General features: G+C 38.6%; 1 protein-coding gene across 3 annotated transcripts in view; it reads right to left on the bottom strand.

Annotated features, from left to right (window-relative positions):
• Snurf (SNRPN upstream open reading frame) overlaps positions 1 to 20,127 on the bottom strand; it is a 36,787-nt gene that overhangs the window by 3,698 nt on the left and 12,962 nt on the right. For 2 of the 3 annotated variants that reach the window (XM_052761324.1, XM_052761325.1), the window contains exons 3-4: positions 5,591 to 5,686; positions 1,447 to 1,598 (exon numbers count right to left, since the gene is read on the bottom strand). In XM_052761324.1, the coding sequence (XP_052617284.1) occupies positions 1,490 to 1,598; positions 5,591 to 5,686 (205 nt within the window). In that variant the 3' untranslated portion in view covers positions 1,447 to 1,489. Of the gene's footprint in view, positions 1 to 1,446; positions 1,599 to 5,590; positions 5,687 to 11,204; positions 11,340 to 20,127 lie in introns of those variants that run through there. The other variant, XM_052761326.1, reaches the window with a different exon arrangement.

The following is a 20,127-nucleotide window of genomic DNA, read 5'->3' as shown; positions in this document are numbered from 1 at the left end:
AACCTAAAAAACTAACTCTAGTATGGTAGTACATGCCCATTAATTTCAACATCCAGGTCATAAAGGCAGGAAGAGAAGGAGTCCAAGGCTTTCTTGGCCACAGAATGAATCCAAAGTTGACATGACATACATGAGCCTCAGTCTCAAAAACACAAAAAAGGCAGATGGAGCACATGGAGAAGAAACCTCTAAATATAAACATATAATTATGTTAAAATGTTCAAATGAATTAGTTTGGGAAATAGAGATATCTCAGCAGTTAAGAAAACTACCTTATCTTCCAGAGGCCCTGAGTTTAATTCCAGCCAAAATGATGCCTCACAACCATCTCCAAATCCAGTTTCTAGGAGAGCTAATGCCCTCTTCTGGACTCCATATGCACATGGTGCACAGGAATGCAGGCAAAACGCTATACACATATAGTTTTTTTAAATTTAAAAAATTAAAGTCAGGTAGTGATGGTGTACACCTTTAAATCCTAGCTCTCAAGAGGCAAAGGTAGGTGGGTCTCTGAGATGGAGGCCTGGTCTACAGAGTAGGGCTACACAGAAAAAACCTGTCTCAAAACAAAACAAAACAAAAAATTAATTGGCTTAAAAGAAAGAAAATGATCTGCAAAAGAAAACCAAAGCACTACACTTTAACAGCTTTCCTCTTAAAAGAATCTAAATAGGGCTGGAGAGATGGCTCAGTGGTTAAGAGCACTGGCTGCTCTTCCAGAGGTCCTGAGTTCAATTCCCAGCAACCACATGGTGGCTCACAACCATCTGTAATGAGATCTGGTGCCCTCTTCTGGCCTGCACGGATTCATGCAAGCAGAGCGCTGTATACATAATAAATAAATAAATCTTTTAAAAAAAAAAGAATCTAAATAAATCTGTATCATAAAACATTATGGGTAATATTTTTATTACATTATGTGCTTATTCAAAAGAAATTGAATTGATGAAAATGTCAATGATGAACCAATGAAGTTAATAAGTTATTATGGTAAAATATATTCTCTAGAATTTTACGCCTACTGAATAATAATTAAAATAAACAACTCAGTATATTCATAAACAGACACTATTTCTTGAAGGTAATATAGCACTTTTCTAAAGATTAACAGAAAAAAAAATCTCACAAAGGGGGTATTATATGACATTTACTAAAAAAAATCAATTATGTTTCTTATAAAGTTAAAAATCAATTAAAAATAAAATTAAAAATTCCTTAATGCATTGCAAATAGTATATGGAAACATGACACCCATCAGGGTAGATATGTTAAAATCATAATTATTCTAATATCACTGAACATGTTAATTACTATGTTCACTGTACAAAATTTCTGTGTCTAGTGCTAGGGTATGTAAAGCTTTTAAGAAAAGGTAATTATATAAATTAAACTCTAGATACTCTATTGTTTCTTTTTATTTCTGTTAATTTTGGAATTAATTCTAACCTGTTTTCCTTGATTTCCACCACCTTGATGCTTCAATACTACTTTAACCACCTCTTGGTGTCTCAGCTAAGAACGCCTGTCTCAGTTCTGCCTGGAAATCCACCACAGGAACTTGATGCTGCTGCTGAGAACGTCGTGGGTACAGGTGACACCTATAGCAAGAACACAATATTTTTAAATTACAAAAGACATTTATCTGTGTAGATAGCAGTAAGAATGACACTTTTATTCTAAAAGAGCCTACTTTAAAAAAAGTCACCAGGAAAAGGCTAAGATTGCTATCTAGGTACTGAACATAACATTGCACAATGAGTTAAGCAGTGTATAAACCAAAAAGAGATTTCTGACCACAAGAATGAACTATTGGATACTTATTCAGTATGTGGATGTATCCTAGAGTGCTCATATAGAAACTATCAATAACATATGCACTCCAATTACATTATGTGAAAACCATACTTTCCAATTACATTATGTAAAAACAGTACTTTCAACCCTGTGATCAGGCAAGGGATTTGCTAAAAGTTACAAAACATCAATGAGGTCATTCCTATTTATCCTCCCAAGAAGATACTACCTAATATACTTATCCTCAATATCAAGAGAGGCAAATGGGAAAATTATGTCATTGCCCCAACTCACTTTTCTTTCCCAACCTATCATACAGTATTTATACATAATATAGAGATCTGAGGAAAACTCAATTTCTTTCTCCTTCAAAATCATCAAAATGCCAAGTTTTGTCACACATGCCTGTAATAACAGCAAGCAGGGAGGAGAGACAAGTGGACTGGCACAAGCTCATGGTAATGAGTTTATATAGTGAGTTATGGATGAGCTCAAATGAGCAAATGAGACCCTATCTTTAAAAAAAGGCCCATTAATTATCACAGCATCTAGAATGTAGAAACAATAGAATCAGTTCAAGATCAGCTTGTGCCATGGCAAGAACCTGTCTCAAAATGTGCATATACACATGCACATACTCACACATATACATTAAAATAAAAAAAATGAGTTGGAGAGTAGTTAAGAACATGTGTTGCTCTTAGGACTAGTGTTCAGTTTCCAACATCTACATGGTGGCTCAAAACCTTCTGTTAACTCTAGTCCCATAGAACCAGATGCCCTCTTCTGATCTTTCTGGGTACCAGTTACATACATGGTGCAGACAGGCATGCAGGTAAAATACCCATACATATAAGAAATATATCCCATATATTTGACACCTGAGAAAAAGCTAAGCTCATCCCAACAATGAAAATGAGATTTTTGCTGAGTCATCTGTTACTGCTGTGCAGAATTTAAAGTAAACGCAACAGTCATTGAGGTAATGTCTCAGGACTATAATGCAAGTACTCAGGAGGCAAAGACAAGATGATTGCCACAGTTTGAGGTCAACCTGGTCTACATAGTGAATTGTAAGCCAGCCAGGGCTACCTGGTGAAACTGCCTCCAAGAAACAAATGAAATCAGATGTGTGTTGTGGTAGAGCATACCAATAATACTGAAGCAGAATCTCTGTGATTTCCAGCTCAAGGCTCATCATAGCTACATAGTGAATACCAGACCAGTACCCTGCTCCTCAAAACAAAAGAAAATGGTAGATCCTTTTCCACTAGCATGAGGCTTCTCTAACAGAATCTTGCCTAAGTATAACAAATCCTAAAATATCTCTGGAATAATCCTTTTTCAGGTCTTTGGATCTATAAATGACTGAATTGAAGGAACCACACTAAAGACAGTAAAATATTTATCAGAAATATTGTTTTGTTTTCAAGACAGGGTTTCTCCGTGTAGTTTTGGTGCCTGTCCTGGATCTTGCCCTGTAGACCAGGCTGGCCTCGAACTCACAGAGATCCGCCTGGCTCTGCCTCCCGAGTGCTGGGATTAAACACGTGGGCCACTACTGCCCGGCTCAGAAATATAAATATTAATGTTGACAAAATAATCCTTCCAAAGCAATCTGCAAAATGAAAATCTAATTTAAAAGCATAATAAGAATAATTTTTAAAACAGAAGAAAATAGCCAGGCAGGCTGTGGTGGTCCACGTCTTTAATCCCAGCACTCAGGAGGCAGAGGCAGGCAGATCTCTTAGTTTGATGCCAGCCTGGTCTTTAGAGTGAGTTCCAGGATAGCCAGGGCAACACAGTGAAATCTTGTCTTGAGAAAACAAACAAATAAACAAGCAAACAAAAAAAGAGAAGCTGGGCAGTGATGGTGCACACCTTTAATCCCATCACTTGGGAGGCAGAGCCAGGTGGATCTCTCAGAGTTTGAGGACAGCCTAGTCTACAGAGTGAGCTCCAGGACAGATACCAAAACTAAACAGAGAAACTCTATCTCGGGGAAAAAAAAAAGCAAAAAACAAAAAAGAGAGAAAATAAAAAACCTTGGCTCCCACCAGTTGTTTAAAGTGTGTAACCTTTCAACAACTATTTATATATGCTTGAACAAATAAAAATAAGACACAAAGTGTTACCATATTGCCTACTGTCTACAATTAAAAATAAATCCTGTAATACAAAGGGTGTGATAAAAGCATCAACAAATCATATTTGTGGTAACTGCCCACAAATGCAAACAAAACAAATATCAAGTAGTCTAATATAAGAAATAATTGTTACACCAGGCAATGGTGGCACACACCTTTAACCCTAGCACTTGGGAAGCAGACGGATCTGAGTCTGAGGTCAGCCTGGTCTACAGAACAAGTTTTAGGTCGGTCAGGGCTACACAGAGAAACCTTGTCTCAAATTAAAAAAAAACAAATAAATTAAAAAAAGAACTGTTACTATACTACTTATACTCTGCATTCAATAAAATAAAGTCAATATTTAAATGACCAATATGGAAAAATAACAAATGTATACTGTTGAGAACCAAAAATCTAAACTCTCCTCTTACACAGTCACACAAGCACACATGTGAATTTCAAGAAAATGCCCTGAAATGATATCAATTAGTGATTATCTCTATGGAAAACAGAAGACTGAACTGGTAATAACTTTGAGACTCAATTTTGAGTTAATATATCAATATTCTGTGTATGTTAAAGAGGTTTAGACTATCTAAAGACTTAAATTTCAATATTTATATATACAATTTATGTGTGAATGTGTATCAAAAATTCATTAAAATATTTTTAAAACTTTAGCTGGCTAAGATCTACTAATTGAAGAATCTAAATATAGCCAGGCATGGTATTGCACAAATGCTACTACCAGCACTTGGGATATGGAGAAGGCTCAAGAGTCAAGATCATATTCTGCTTTGTGATGAAATCAAGGGCAGCACAGACTATCCATCTCAAAACAAAAGCAAACAAGAATGTCTAAAATATTATAAAGGAAGAGAAAATGTGTAAATTAATGTCCCATCAATGCAGAAAAAAGCATTTACAAGAATACAAAATGAACAACATAAAATAACTTAGATAAGGGGCTAGAGAGATAGCTCAGGGGTTAAGAGCACTGGTAGTTCTTCCAGAGGACCTGGGTTCAATTTCCAGTACCTGTGTTCAATTCCCAGCACCCACATGGCAGCTCACAAATGTCTGTAATGGATCCCAGGGGATCCAACACCCTCACACAGACATATTTGCTGGCAAAACACTGATGCACATAAAGTAAATTATTAATATTATCCCTTTAAAAATAAGATATTTATACAGTGAACAATATAAAATTCTAAAGGTAAAACTCCCTTACACATGCAAAAATGAGAGCATTTGCATAGAATGTATGAAGCCCTAAGTTTATTTCCTATATCACAAAAAAAAAAAACAGAAGAAAAGGAAGCAACACTTCTATAATTGAAATATCAGAGAAAAGGTCACGTTACAATGAAGAGCAGAGTTAAAGAGCCATGTGCAGTGGTGCATGCCTTTAATTCCAGCACTCCTGAGGTGGAGAGCAGGTGTATTTCTGTGAGTTCAAGCCAGCCAGGGATGCACAGTGAGACCCTGTATCAAAAATTAGTAAAGAAATGATAGAAGTTGATTTAAGTTAGGACAATATATTTAAGAATTTCACTATTGTGTTTACATCTTCTGTTGTATTGGGTATTCAATTAATGTCATTGTAATCTCTCCTTTGTATGACACTTTTCTGTGATTTGGGTCAAAACCCAGATTTTACATACTCTTGGTTGCTCAGTGAGGCAGTCCTTCTACGTTTGACCTGGACTTCTACCTCTGGCACGTGCTGTTCAGTAGTTCTTCTCAGGTGTAAGCGATCCCTGAAATAGGAAAAGATTTAATAAATGCATTAGTTTATGAAACAAAATTTTATTGAAATGGTTTTTTTAGGATTGGGACTGGGTCTCAGATTTCTTGCCTAAGAGGCAGGAAGCCCTGTGCTCCATTCCCACCATTGCATAATCAGGGGTGGTGGCACATGTCTGTAATCTCAGTACTAAGGAGATGAAGAGAGGGTTACCATAAATTTGAAGTTCAAGGACATCCTCAGCTACCTAGAAAATTTTGGGTCAGTCTAGGCTACATGAGTCCTCATATTAAAAAATATAGGATTGATAAAATAGCTTAGTAGGTAAAGGTGATTGGCAGCCACTAATGCAAACCAGACAATCAATGACTGATCCCTTAACCCTTGAAAAGGTGGAAAGATAGAATCTACATGTGCCATAGAATGCATGCTATCCCTCACTACACACACACACTAATAATAAAATTAAATATAAAAAAGTTTGAATGGAAAAAGGGCTTCATTTAGAACCTTTTATCTTTAGTATACTGAATATTAAGACATATTCATAATCTAATTGAAACAATTAAAATTATGGCAAGGTGTATCTTTATATTTAGTACTTGGGAGGCAAAGGCAGAAAGAGCCCTCTAAGTTCAAAACTAGTCTGTTCTACATATTGCGTTCCCAACAAGCCAGGGCTAATATGAGGCCATGTCTCCAACAATGGAGTGATCAAAACAAGGAAAAAAGTAAAATGTTAGAATTACTTTATATTTAAAAGTATTAGAATCTCTGATTTAAACATAATCTAGTTTTAGAAGGACATTACATCAGAAAATCTGGATTTAAAGATCAGGAAATGAAGTAAAATATATTCAGCTCCTACTATATTCTCAAACATATATGCAGATGTAAAACACACACACAAACACATGCGTGCATGCACACACACATCACATATACATACATAGACATATACAAATATGCACTAGCCAAAAATAGCAAAGCTGACTCCAAATAATTGGGAAAATATTTTTAGGTCATGATTCTTTTGTATAGCAGACTAATGAAGCAGAAAAAATTAAATTGTAAAATTAATTAAAATTAATTGTATGCAAATGTTGCAGTCTTTGGGATTCACAAAGAAATAGGAGGGTTGCTTAAGCAAAATGCTATCAACAACATGTGAAAAAACACTACCATGTTAAGATCTGGAAGCACTTTACAAAATGGCCGTTCTGTCAAACTGAAAATCAACAGCCTCATGGTGGCCATGTTAGGAACTGCGGGAACCATTCATAAGACTGAAATTAGAAATACAAAACCAGAAGAGATAAATGAAAAGGCTTTTGACAAGTCAAGAAAGACTCTCAAAAGCAGAATCCAAATGTCAACTTTCTGAATCCTACATATTTTTTAAAAGATTGCATAGTATCATGGCACACATCTATGATACCAGTACTAAAGCAGGATTGCCACAGGTATTAAAAAAAGCTGGACAATCCCAAAACAAAGAGAGAAAAGACTGGTAGATTATATAATTGAAGTCCAGTTTTAGAGCAAAACAAAACATAATCAGAAAAAATAAGAGTTGAAACTTTTAGAAATGATGGATAAATATACATGGCATTTCATATGGCAGGCATACCTCAAAACGAAAGCATTTTACATCTTGTATACAAAATAGGTAAAAAAATCCAAAACCTGCTTTTAAAATGGGTAAGCAGGTTTCCTAATAACATATTTGTGACCAATCATCACATGAAGTAAATATTATATTATTAATCAGAGACATTAAGATTTTAAAACATATTGTGAGATATCATTTGATAATGACAGAGTACATGATGCAGAGAAAGGTAATGGAAATGTAAAGCTGTACTAAGCCTAGAGTAATTAATGAAAGTAGTACCAATGACATTTGAATAATGACCCTGCAATTCCACTGCAGTGATGGAATAGTAAAACACCAACCTTGTATCACATGTTCACCAGCAGTATTATCAGTAACTGCCAAAAAGTGTTAACATTTTAAATGTCCACTAAGGATGAATAAAACCAGATGTGATATTATATAGTAGAATACATTCATTTACAAACAGAAATGAAGAACTGATCCAAGCTGTAACAGTAGACTCAGAAATATATTTGATAACTTAATATTCTGAGACAGGGTCTCTCACGTACCCTAAGCTGTCTTTAAATTTACTATAAAGCCAAAGAAGGCATTGAACTCCTGATTCTGTTGCATACATCTTAGTGGTAGGATTTCAGTGGTTTGATTATTGCTAGGGTTATAGGTGAGTGAAAGCAGGTCCATTTTATAATTGTTGAATAGAATAAATAACCTACCAACCAAATTTGAACCTCAAATTCTGCAATTGGAAAGAACATTGTCAAAAAATCTGTACTTTCTTACCATTTCCTATGAGTTCCTCAGTGAGAAAAGGGCTCAGTTAAGTCATCAACACAAAAATATTTTATTATTTCAATTTTCTAAATCTAACTTATATATATAATCATGTAAGAAGTTTATTTTGAAAGTAAAAACTTAAATCCATGCATAGTTGCTCACTTCTGTGTTTTGAAGTACTAGAGAAGGGAAGAAAGGGGTGGATCACCAGCTCCAGAGCAGCCTAGAATACTTAACATGTTGGAAATTAACGTGGATTATGCCAGAATCCTGTCTCAAATTTTAAAAACATGTTTAATAAAATATAAAAATGCAGTAATTTGGTTCATTATTCTTTCAAATTTTCAGAGTAGTTTCAATTTCAAAAGTCATGAAAAACATCATTAATACAGCAATAAAAATTATTCATGGGGAATAATTCTTATACCATGCACACCCCTGATTTTCTAATTATTTTCTTTTCCTGAAGAAAATACAATTGATAGTATTAGCTGTTATGGATTTGAGTAGGTGGGTCCCTTGATGACATGTACCTCATCTTTCTTGGGATGATGCTCCTATCTCTCAGTCAAAAATATCACTGTGAGCGAGAATGGACAATCAAAACATTAAGAATGGATGACATAATACTAACATTGAGGCAACTGTTAATTATTAAATCTGGAAAATAGAAATCAAAGGGAATACATGGGGCCGAGAACTGTTTGATGAATTATTGCCCTAAATATAACAAATCTGACTACATACGAAACAGTAAACAGATATTAAAAATACATGAGCATTAAACACAAATACAAATTCCCTACCCAGCAGGGAAAGCTGTTTTAAGCATCACCAGTAGGTACTGGGCTGGCTGTACTGTTCTAAACTCTCACCCACCTATTCTACTGAAAAACAAAAAGATAAGGAAGACACTGACACACAGGAACAGGTCATACAAACCTTTAGCCTCTATTCCTGATTCCAATCCCCCCGCCCCTCAGGCCTTCTATTACCAAAGGTAATGGAAAACACAGGACCAAGCGTGTGAGAAGGAGCCTGCGCAAACCAGTCTCCTTCCCCCCTCCCCTCCCCTCCCCATTGCGACACTGCAGGAAAGGAGGGGCCGAGAGGAGCTGATAAAGCATTAGCTTAAGGATATGGCTGCCATGCCCTCCACGCCAGTACTGCGCAATCCTCAGCTAACTCCCTTCTGGCCTCAATGCAGGCAGAGGTGGGTTTCCTCCATACCGCATCTGGTTTTCCTGTGCCCACTGCAGGACTTTGGGGGCAGGAGGGGACAGTCACCCAAGGTAGACAACAGTACTCGCAGTCCTGAGGAGAGGGTGTGGCTGAAATTCCAACACTGCAGAACTGACGAGCAGGTGGTTCGACGGGTGACCGCAGTGACTATCAGCGAAGTGGGGAGGGGTCTACTCCCCCCCTCATGCACCATGCTGCGCCTGCGCACACCAGCACCTCTGCAGCAGCGGCCATCTTTAGGGAACCTCACAATGGCGTTTTGACACAGGACACGACCCCTTGATAATACCAAGACTTTCAGAGATTAAATTCCGAACACCAGGAAAAAGAATAAAACCAAAATTCACATTGTCATGTTACCGCTACAATTCAGGGTGTGGGTAAAAGCAAGTTTTGCATACATTTCATACATTAACCACTGCAGTGAGGGATGGTTGACGATGTCAAAATAAACAAGAAAACAGAACACTGCGGCTTTCACCACTACCTGTACGCAGGGAACAATTCTACAAAACGGTATGCAGCCCAATTACCAAAGAAGATTGCAAGAAAAAAATCCTTTAAACTGAGGTCCGGCCATCCAGAAAGGTCTGTTCCCACCCCTCCCCCTCTAATACAGCTGCATTCCAGATCCACCCCTACACTCCCCCTCCCCCCCCCCCGTGAGCCCCACCCTGGCAGAGCCCGGAACAGCGCTGCCTCTGCACTGCGGCGTTTCTTCACACACCCAGCTACCTCAGTTCTACCAGACGTTGCTCTGTAACCCCCTCTACCCACTCGTCAGATTTCGGAGGCCCCAAACCACGGTGATTCAAAAGCACTCTGGCCACCCACAACCTGGCCATCCCATCATTTCTCTGATCCACAAGTATCTTCTTGCCGCAAAACCACACGCACAATGAAACAGTCGCAGCGGTCACAGGGCGAACCACCTGCTGGCCGCAGACTGGTCTCACCTGCCCTCAGTGCCACAGCCGCCTACCTACCCTGCCCATCTCGCCTCAGTGCTGGCCTCGGATTGTGCTCGCTTTCCCTCAGTGCCGCCGCTACGCTACGGCCACAAACGATGCTGGCCTTCCGTCAGTGGCGCGGCTGCGGATAGTGCTAGCCTTCCCCAAGTGCTGCGCGGCAGTGGATCGTGGTCATCTTCCCTCAGTACCACAGCCACCTACCCTACTCATCTTCCCTCAATGCTGACCTGGGATCGTGCTCACCTTTCCTCTGTGCCGCGGCTCAACTTCCCTCAGTGACGGCTGTGTACCGTGCCAAGGGTTGGGGATCGTTCTCGCCCTCCCTCCGTGCTGCAGCCGCGGACCTTGCTCGCCCTCCCTCCGTGCCGCGGCCGCGGACCCTCCTCACCCTCTCTCAGTGCTGAGGTCGCTGATCGCTCGCCCTCCGTGTCGCGGCCGCGGACCCTGCTCGCCCTCCCTCAGTGCTGAGGGCACTGATCTTGGGTGCCCTCCCTCAGGGTCGCAGCCGAGGACCCTGCTTGCACGCACGCCTTCAGTGCCACACGGCCGCGGACCCTGTTCGCCCTCCCTCAGTGGTAAGGGCGCTGATCTTGCTCACCCTCCCTCAGTGCTGCGGCCGCGGATCATACTCGCCCTCCCTCAGTGCCGCAGCGGCAGGGCGCGGCAGCCCAGCTCCCTCATCTTGGAATCCACAGTTACCACTTTAGACTATCACAGCACTGGTAGTAGCTTACAGCGCAAATGCTAAAGTAGACCCCTCCCTAAATGAGTCTGTCAAACGGCTCCAAAGGATTTCTCTCTTATTCTCAGAAACAGACGTATCTGGCTGATTTAAAAAAAAAAATCCCAAATCTATAATATTTTGGTCAAAACCAAAATGCGAACACCTAGACAGCTAAACAAAAGCCACCGGCCCAACTGACCTTGCTCGCTCCATCGCGTTGAAATCGCTCCTCAGAACCAAGCGTCAGGCATCTCCAGCTCCCTCTCCTCTCTCTACGCCAGACTTGCCGCAGTGGCTCAGGTTTATCTCACAGCTCCCTACGCATGCGTCCCACCCAATGACGCACATGCGCACATTTTTGCCGCAATGCAGGGATCTCACTGTCCCTCTGACCGCAATGACCTGTAAAGAGATGGCTATCGGTCCCCCAGCATTCCTGTTACAGTAACTTGAGCAAGTATTTTAGAAAATAGCCGTCAACATGGATTCATGGACACAATTACCTATTTTTAAATACTTTTAAAATAAAAATAATTTTTAGTTTCCTAGTGGTTGCAAGCAAGCATCACTGTTTAATAGATCATGATTTAAAAACACCAAGGTTTTTACTATATGTGATTTTTTTAAAAAAGTCTTGATTATCAGTATTCAAGGGATTGTGATTCCTAGGGTATAATGTGCTACATATTGAGACACATTTTTTAGAATGATGATTTAGAGATGAAACCCTTTAGAGAAGAAAATTACCCTGACTCTTAATTCTACATTTTTTAAAAGGAATGGTATTTGTTTTTGTTCTTTCTGTTTTCTTTATGCTTGGGGCCAACTGTAAAAATACTTCCTCCAAATCATAGTGCATTTAATAGAAGCAGGGGCATTTAGTTATGAAACCTAGCAGGGTTTTTTTTTGGGGGGGGGTATTTTTTTTGTTTGTTTGTTTTTGGTTAGGGCTTTTGGAGACAGTGTTCTCTGTATAGCTCTAAATTTTGCTCTGTAGACCGGGGTTGCATAGAGCTGCTCGTGTCCCCTCAGTGCTGGAATTAAAGGCATAGGCTACGGCTATCACAACCCAGCTCTATGTGCTTCTAAAAGAAGACTCCAAGTAAAAGTCAAAAGTGAGAAATTCCCTTGCCTACTAAATTTTGATACATTTAGAGTATTACTAAGAAACAAATATATGACCTCAGGCCCTGATAGTGATAAAACCCTGTAATTACAGATCTAGGGAGACTTGTGTAGCAGGGTTTTTTTTGTGTGTGTTGTTATTTTTTACTGGCACAAGGCCAGCATGGGACACATTATCAGAAAACCTCATGTAAATTGTAGATACATATGTCTGTATATATGTCTGTAATTTTTGACCTAATAATGCCCTGTCTACAGCTGTAAATGCATTGTTGTGCTGTTAACTCCAGTATGCAGGTATTTTGTTGTTATGCAGGAAAAGAAAACATCAAGTACAGAAAAGAAAGGAAGCTACATTACATAATGTTTAACATACCTTTACACTTTCTTGTTGACCATCTTCAAGAACTGTTGGTGAGCTATTCTAATGGATATTATGTAGCAAAGGTTCTCTCCCTGTTTTCTTCCCATTGAACTACAGTTCAGTTCCCAAACATCCTATATTCATCTTGAATGACAGTCAGTTTTATGTTTAACAATAACCTTAACTTTTGAAAACAGGTAAAAAAAATTATTTACATAAAAACAAATAATTAAATATTCCTGGTACAAATAATAACCTACTTGATTGAGTGATACAAAATTGTTAATATGTAGAGGTAGATATGGAAATCATTTGCCTACCAAGGATGAGGCCTCAGATATATCAAAGCAATTCTAAACAATATTCAATAATTTTTAATCTACCACTTTTATTAATTTCTAACTATTTGTATATAAAATGGTTTTGAAAGTTGGCTACATTACATTTATTGATCTTTTGGAATTCTAACTGTACTACTTATAAATACCTACATTACAAAGTGAGCTTTGTAACTGGTGTGATAGAGACGGAAGCTGGAGGATCAGAAAGGAGATCAAGGTGGGCTTTTATTTTATAAAGGACATAAGAAAAGAGGATTTAAGATTCTAGAAAATACCTAATGAACTTTCCAAACAGCACAAAAAAATAAAAAATAATAACATTAATTATAGGCCTGAGTTAGCATATTCTTTAAAGACAATACAGCAAGATTTTGTCAGTAAAATTTATCTGAATAGATTACTAGATTCTACTGTATCTTTAATCATTTGATCATTTCGACCATAAACACTTAACCGTCAAGCCAGACTGTTAGGGATATGATTATGAGCTTTTAGGACACCAAATCTGACTTAAAAAATATTTTTAACAGTATTGACAATAGAGAACTTGCAGAATCTGATCAAGACTCCTACACCACATTAAATACAAACATTAAAATGGGTAATACCTACAGAATTTAAAATATGAATAACTTAGAAGAAAATCAGTGTACATTTCTGCTAACTTAGATTATTAGATATGACAGCTAAAATGAAAACAATAAAAAATAACAGGTAAACTAGATTCTATTAGTTACATAAGAGATGTTCTTTCAAAGGACAGTCTTCAAAAAGTGAAAAACCAATGCAGGCTGGAAGAAATCATGTGCCAAAAAACAAACTGATTAATGTATAATATTCAGAATATTCAGTGAAGTAATAAACTCAAACATCCCTGTTTTTTTCAGAGGGCAAGTATTTAAATGGAAGTTCTCACACACAAGATTTAAAAGTTGGCACTCAGATAAACACATGAATAGATACTGTTGTCAGTCATTGTGGAAATGCTAATGAAAACCACAAATAGAGACTATTTAGGGAAAATCAAAAAGACAATAGAGAAGGGCTAGGAATGTAGGAATGGAGCTGGTTGGGGGTAAATTTTGTTGTTGTTTTTCTGAGGCAGGTTCTTAATCTATCCCAGGTGTGCTTGGAAAAGCCTCTATAGCTCTAACTGGGGATTGTTAAGTTCTTCCACTTGGGGGAGATCTTGAGACAGGGAATGTCCTAGGTTGGAATTCACCGTGTTTACTATGCCAAATTTAATTAGGAATTATGTGGTGCTGGAAATCAGAGATCTTTGCAAGCCTTGGCTTCAAAGCAAACCCCCATCTGTTGTTTTTTATTGTTTTTTAGATAGGGTCTCACTATGTGGCTGTTACTGGCCTGTAACTTATTGTGTGACCAGGCTGTCCTCAAACTCCTACTGTGCTTCCAGTCCTATCATTATAGATATGCTAAAACAAGGCCCCAGCAGCTGGGCGGATATTTAGTGCACTTGTGTACGACTAAGAGAAAGGACCTGAAAATTTACTACAGGCTGAAAAGAATGTAAACTAATGCAGCCACCTTAGACTAAAAACACAGCAGTTCATTCCTGTTATCTCAGGAAATGGGAGGCAGGAAGTTTACTATCAATTAAGATGTCCCTGAAGTAAACACCATGTTCTAGTTTAAATTGAACAACAGAGTGAGGCTGTTTTCAAAATCACAACAAAACAAAGTTGAATGACTTTGGCACTGACTTTGTCAATCCTGAAAAAACTAACAGTTAACTGAACAACAGAGTGAGGCTGTTTTCAAAATCACAACAAAACAAAGTTGAATGGCTTTGGCACTGACTTTGTCAATTCTGAAAAAAACTAACCGTTAAGTTGCCAAAAGACCTTCATTTCAAACTAGGCATGGTGGTTCACCCTGCAATGCTAGTTCTTGGGTGACTGATGCAGGCAAATTTCTATGAGTACCAGCCAAGCCTGAACTACACAGTGAGACTCTGAAGAAAAAAAGAACTAAAGTTCAGCAAGGGGGAAGGCATTGTACACACCTATAATCCTAGCACCAAGAAATATGACAGTGGAGGACTGTGAGTGAGAGACTATGTTGGCCTGTAGGAATTTGAAGACTATGAATGCACACATTGAACAAAAATCAAAAGAAATGTACACTTGTCTGCCTACTTAAATCTTCAATTGAAATACAAATAAACATCCATGCAAAATAAATGTTTATCAATTTGTAGCAAACATTTCATGGTAGTCACAAATAAAAACAACTCAAAATCTATCCAATGAAAAAAGGTTAAAGTTACAAGAGCTAGGATTACAGATGTGAGTCACAATGCTCAGGTTGAATTGTAACCCTATAATCCCAGTTCTTAAGAAGTAGAGACAGGCATTAGTTCAAAGGCATCTTGTCCAAATAGTAAGTTCCCTGAAAATCAGTGTTATATACCTTGTCTTAGAGAGTAAGCAAATCAATAAATAAATAATATAAAGGACCAATTGTGCCATACACCTTCAATGCCAGGACTTAGGTGGCAGAGGTTGGTGGATATCTGTGAGTTTGAGGCTAGCCTGGTCTACATAGCATGTTCCAGGCAGTGAGAGCTACAAAGCAAATCTCTACCTAAAAACAAAATCATTTGGTAGAGTTTTACTATGAGGCCCAGTCTTGTACAAAGTCTACTATATGATCTCAAGCACCACATAAACCAGAAAAGGTAGGGCATGAATGTGATCCTAGCAGTTAGAAGTTATAGACAGGTGGATCAAAAAGTCTAGGTTATCCTTGCTACACAGGGAATCTGGGGTCAACATTGGACACATGAGATATCTATAAGCAAAAAAAGAAAAAAACTAAATGAATTGAAATATGCCTTCTGTGTGATGTGAAATCTGAACTTTCCTCATAACCACATACCTCTCTTGATACAGAAATACTAGGTATTCATCTGGATACATTATTAACAGTCCCTATAATAACCTTGAGTGTGCTGTGTTGTATCCATTCCTTTTCCTAATTAGCAAACTCAGTTCCAAAGAGAGATAAAGAAACATTCACCAAATTATTCCTAAGAGGTTGATAGATTCAAGATAATTTTTTGTTTGTTTTTAAGACAGAGTTCTTCATGTAGCACTGGCTGGTCTGGAATTCACGTTGTAGACCATGCTGGCCTTGAACTCACAATCACCTGCCTGTTCTGTCTCTCAACTGCTGGGATTAAAGTTGTATACTCCCACACCTAGCAAGATAAGTATTCTCTGTTTGTTTGTTTGTGTTTTTGAGACAGAATGTCCCTGCTATGACCCTGGCTTTCCTGAAACTAGGTCTATAGAACTGTCTCCCTGTGCCTTCAAAGTGTTGGGATGAATGATGTGCACTACCACACCTGGCTTTGTATTCTGGTTTGCAATGGCTTCTCACAAAGCACACCAAGCATGTGGTATGGCACACTGATTATTTTAAATGAAAGGAATTTAAAGAGAAGCAGATGCTGGAAGTGATGCAATCTGCTATCTCCTTGTCAGTTTTAAAGTATAGATCTACCGAGCAAGAGAGCAATTACTCTGTTTCTAGCCTGGGTTTTTATTAACTGATCTCCTACAAAGAAAAACAGAAATATGTCAACACACATGTACAGAATTTGGGTAAATATATGACTAAAGTTACTGGAAAGAACCACAGCTCCATTGAACAGGTACAAATGCTCATTGACTCAGTAGAAGAATTTCACCTGATTTGTGGAGAAAGGGAAATGATACAGGTCAGAGCTAAATATCCTAAACATCATCTAAGAGCAGCTTCTGAAAGTCAAGTTAGTCAGTCCCAGGTAGTTTACTCTGTCTTGTCTTCCTTTCCCATGGAATGTTAAAGGCATCCAAAAGGTTTTAGCCTACATTTTCTTCCCATTCCAAAACCAGGTGTTCATCACATCATGTGCTGTTACATAATGCCATGTCATGTCATAGCATGAGAACAGTGGGAAAATGTCAAGTATTAAGTATTTTATTTCCATGACAATGGATTGTCTATGCAATAGTCACTCAGTTTCTTTTTTAAGAAGTGAGGCCTGAACACCATATGAGTCAGTGATTTCTCTTCTGAGTATGTACCTGTCATCACTGAAAGCAGGGAACTGTATACCTATTTGTCCACCTACACTCTCAGTAACATTAATGTGAATCAGCAAAACTAGAAGTCACCTAAGTATTTATAGACAAATTAATAAACAAAGTGGTATATACATACATCAGAACATTGCTCAAATTTATACAGGAAAGAAAAATCTAAGAAATCCTACAATACTGACAAATCATAAGCAAACTATCCAAAGTGAAAAAGTTCAAACATAAAATGACAAATAATATGTGATCCTACTATATATATTTTTGAGATAGGGCATAGCCCTGGCTGGCCTCAGACTCACTGAGATCCACTTGCCTCTGCTTCTTGAGTCCTGTGATTACTTAGCTGGTATAGAAATTCAGTTTTGCAGATGTGCATGGTGGTATGTACCTGTAATCCCAGCACTTTGGAGGAGAAAGCAGGAATGTTGTACAAGTTTGTAACCAAAACTAAGTTCCAGGCCACAGGGATATTCTGTCTCCACAGCAATTAAAACTCTCCAAAATCAATTTTAAAAACAGTATCAGTTTCTGGAGATAGATGGTAGTGATAGTTGCACAAAAATGTCTATGTACTTCATGTTATTGTGCTGAATTCTTAAAATTATCAAGATGGAAATTTTTACCTATGATACTATTTTGACTATGATAAAAAAAATAATAAAATAAAATCAAAGAGCTGGGCATGGTGGTGCCTACCTTTAAATCCAGCTCTTGGGAAATGCTGGAATGACAGGTATGCACTATCTCCTCTGGTATAATCTTTTAGCTGCAACAAATTCTGTGAATAATTACATATAGATGATCTAGACATGGTGGCACATACATACCTGTAATAACAGCACTTGGTTGTAGTGGGATGGGCATAAGGCAGAAAGATTATAGACTAGTCTGGGATCACAAGTGGATATAGTCTCAAATTAGAGGATAGATAGATAGATAGACAGATAGATGATAGAAGCTTGGTGACTTAAGTCAGAGGAGCATACCCCCATTCCCAACACAATGCAGGTATTAAGGCATACACTGGAATGCCAGCCTTGGAGCTGAGATAACAGGGCTGTTGCAGAATGAAAGATGGCCTCCATCAGAGAGACCCTGTATCAATAAAACAAGCAAATAAAAATGAAGAGGTCATGAATTTTGGAGGAGTGTTTCAGGGAGGGGTAGTGCTCATATGTGAAGTTCTCACAAAAATATTTAATAGAAATAGAAAAGTTATCCCTTTGTTTGGTTACCACTTCCCTGGCCACTGCTATTACTTGTTCAGGGATCCAAATTGGTACAGTGTTCTAATCTCATTCTCTTCCAGATATTGTGTTGATATTCATGGGAGACCTGCCCTTTCCTGAACAGAGGAGGAGTGGATTGGGAAATGGGAACAGATGGGGAATGGGGGGAAGGGACTGATAAGAGAAGGGGAAGGGGAAACTGCAGCAGGGATGTAAAATAAATAAATAAATAACAGAAAATGAAAAGCAACAATGACAAAAGATTCTCATTCACAACCACTTTACTGTTGGAGACAAATATCTTTACCACACTTCAGTAATCTAGGTGTTTTGAAAGTTAATGAAGGGCTAGACTTAGATCCCAACTCTAAATGTCAGAACACTGGGACTTACCTTGCCTTACAAAAATTTTATAGTAAAACATTAAATTAAGTACCCTTGACAGAAAATTCATTAACTGTCCAATCGTTGGAGCTTCAGGATAATCTTCAGTGAGATATTATTTCCAAAGGATGGAATTATGTAACAAAATTAGTATTTTGTTTCTTTTTGGGTTTTCAAGACAGCATTTCTCTGTATAACCTTGACTGTCCTACAACTTGCTTTGTAGACCAAGCTGACCTCAAACTCACAGATCTGCCTCCCTCTGCCACCTGAGTACTGGGATTAAAGACAAATGCTACCACTGCCTAGCCATAACAAAATTCTTAAATCTTCTAGCTGACACTTTCCAGGAACAAGATCATTCCAATGTATAAACTTATTTTAAGTCACTTTTTTTTTTTTGGTTTTTCGAGACAGGGTTTCTCTGTGTAGCTTTACGCCTTTCCTGGAATTCACTTGGTAGCCCAGGCTGGCCTCGAACTCACAGATATCTGCCTGCCTCTGCCTCCCAAGTGCTGGGATTAAAGGCGTGCGCCACCACCGCCCGGCTTTTAAGTCACTTTTTAATCCTCCATTTTTCCAGTCTTTTGTTGGTTTGTTTTTACAGTATTTATGTGCTTATTTGGTGTGTGTGGGTGGTGGTGGTATGTATTTTCATTGGAAATTATGCCACAGATGACTTGTGGAAGCCAGAGGACAACTTACAGGAGTCAGTTCTCTGCTTCCTGCATGTGGGTTCCGGAGAATTAAACTCCATTCATGAAGCTGGGTGACATGTGTTTTATCTACAGACCCACCATGCTGGACTAATATCCATTGTTTTTAAAGGTCTCTTGGAAGAACCATGAGATAGCTCAGTGGGTAAAGGCCCTTGCTGCCAACATTGACAGCCTGAAATCAATCCCTCGGACCTACTTGATAGAAAAGAACCAGTTCTTGCCAAGTTGCCCTCCACACATGTTGGAGACCGACGCCGGACAGCTGTGTCTTGAATTTTGTGTGACCTTCCTTACTTTATCAAACCTTGCAAAAAACAGGCTCCTGGCCTAACCGCGGGCTGTACAACTTCCTGGAGTATGTGCTAATCAGCCAGCTGCAGGGGCCTGGGACCAAAGCGACCTCACCCTTCCTTAGGAATTTTCCATTCTTCTCTCCTTTTGCTTCCCCTGCTCCCCCTCCCTGCCTGAAGCCCTGCTTATAAGCCTCAATACCCAGTCAATAAACGAGACCTTGACGCGACTCAGACTGACTCTGTCTTCCCTTATGCGCCTGGTCTCCTTTCTCTCTCGCCCCCATTGATCTTTCAGGAGGTGCCTCCTCGGGTCTCCCCAATAACCTGGCCCACAGGACGGGTCACACACATACCTTCCTTTCCCCAAAAAACAAATAAAGAAAGAAATATCAGACAACAAACTTTAAAGCTGTCTTAGAGCTGGAGCTTAGCAAAGTAGAATATGAGCTTAATATGTATCTAGTACTAGGATTGACAGCTAGCAATAAATAAATAAGACTACAGAATATCTTCCTTAACAGTCCCTTTATTGTATTTTCTTCAAATTTCAACACATAC

This window comes from Peromyscus californicus, unplaced genomic scaffold (genome assembly GCF_007827085.1).
Source record: "Peromyscus californicus insignis strain IS unplaced genomic scaffold, ASM782708v3 Scaffold_4__1_contigs__length_199733344, whole genome shotgun sequence".
In the NCBI taxonomy this organism is placed as follows: domain Eukaryota; kingdom Metazoa; phylum Chordata; class Mammalia; order Rodentia; family Cricetidae; genus Peromyscus; species Peromyscus californicus.
The sequence above is the reverse complement of the archived record's forward strand: the minus strand, read 5'-3'. Positions and strand labels throughout refer to the sequence as shown.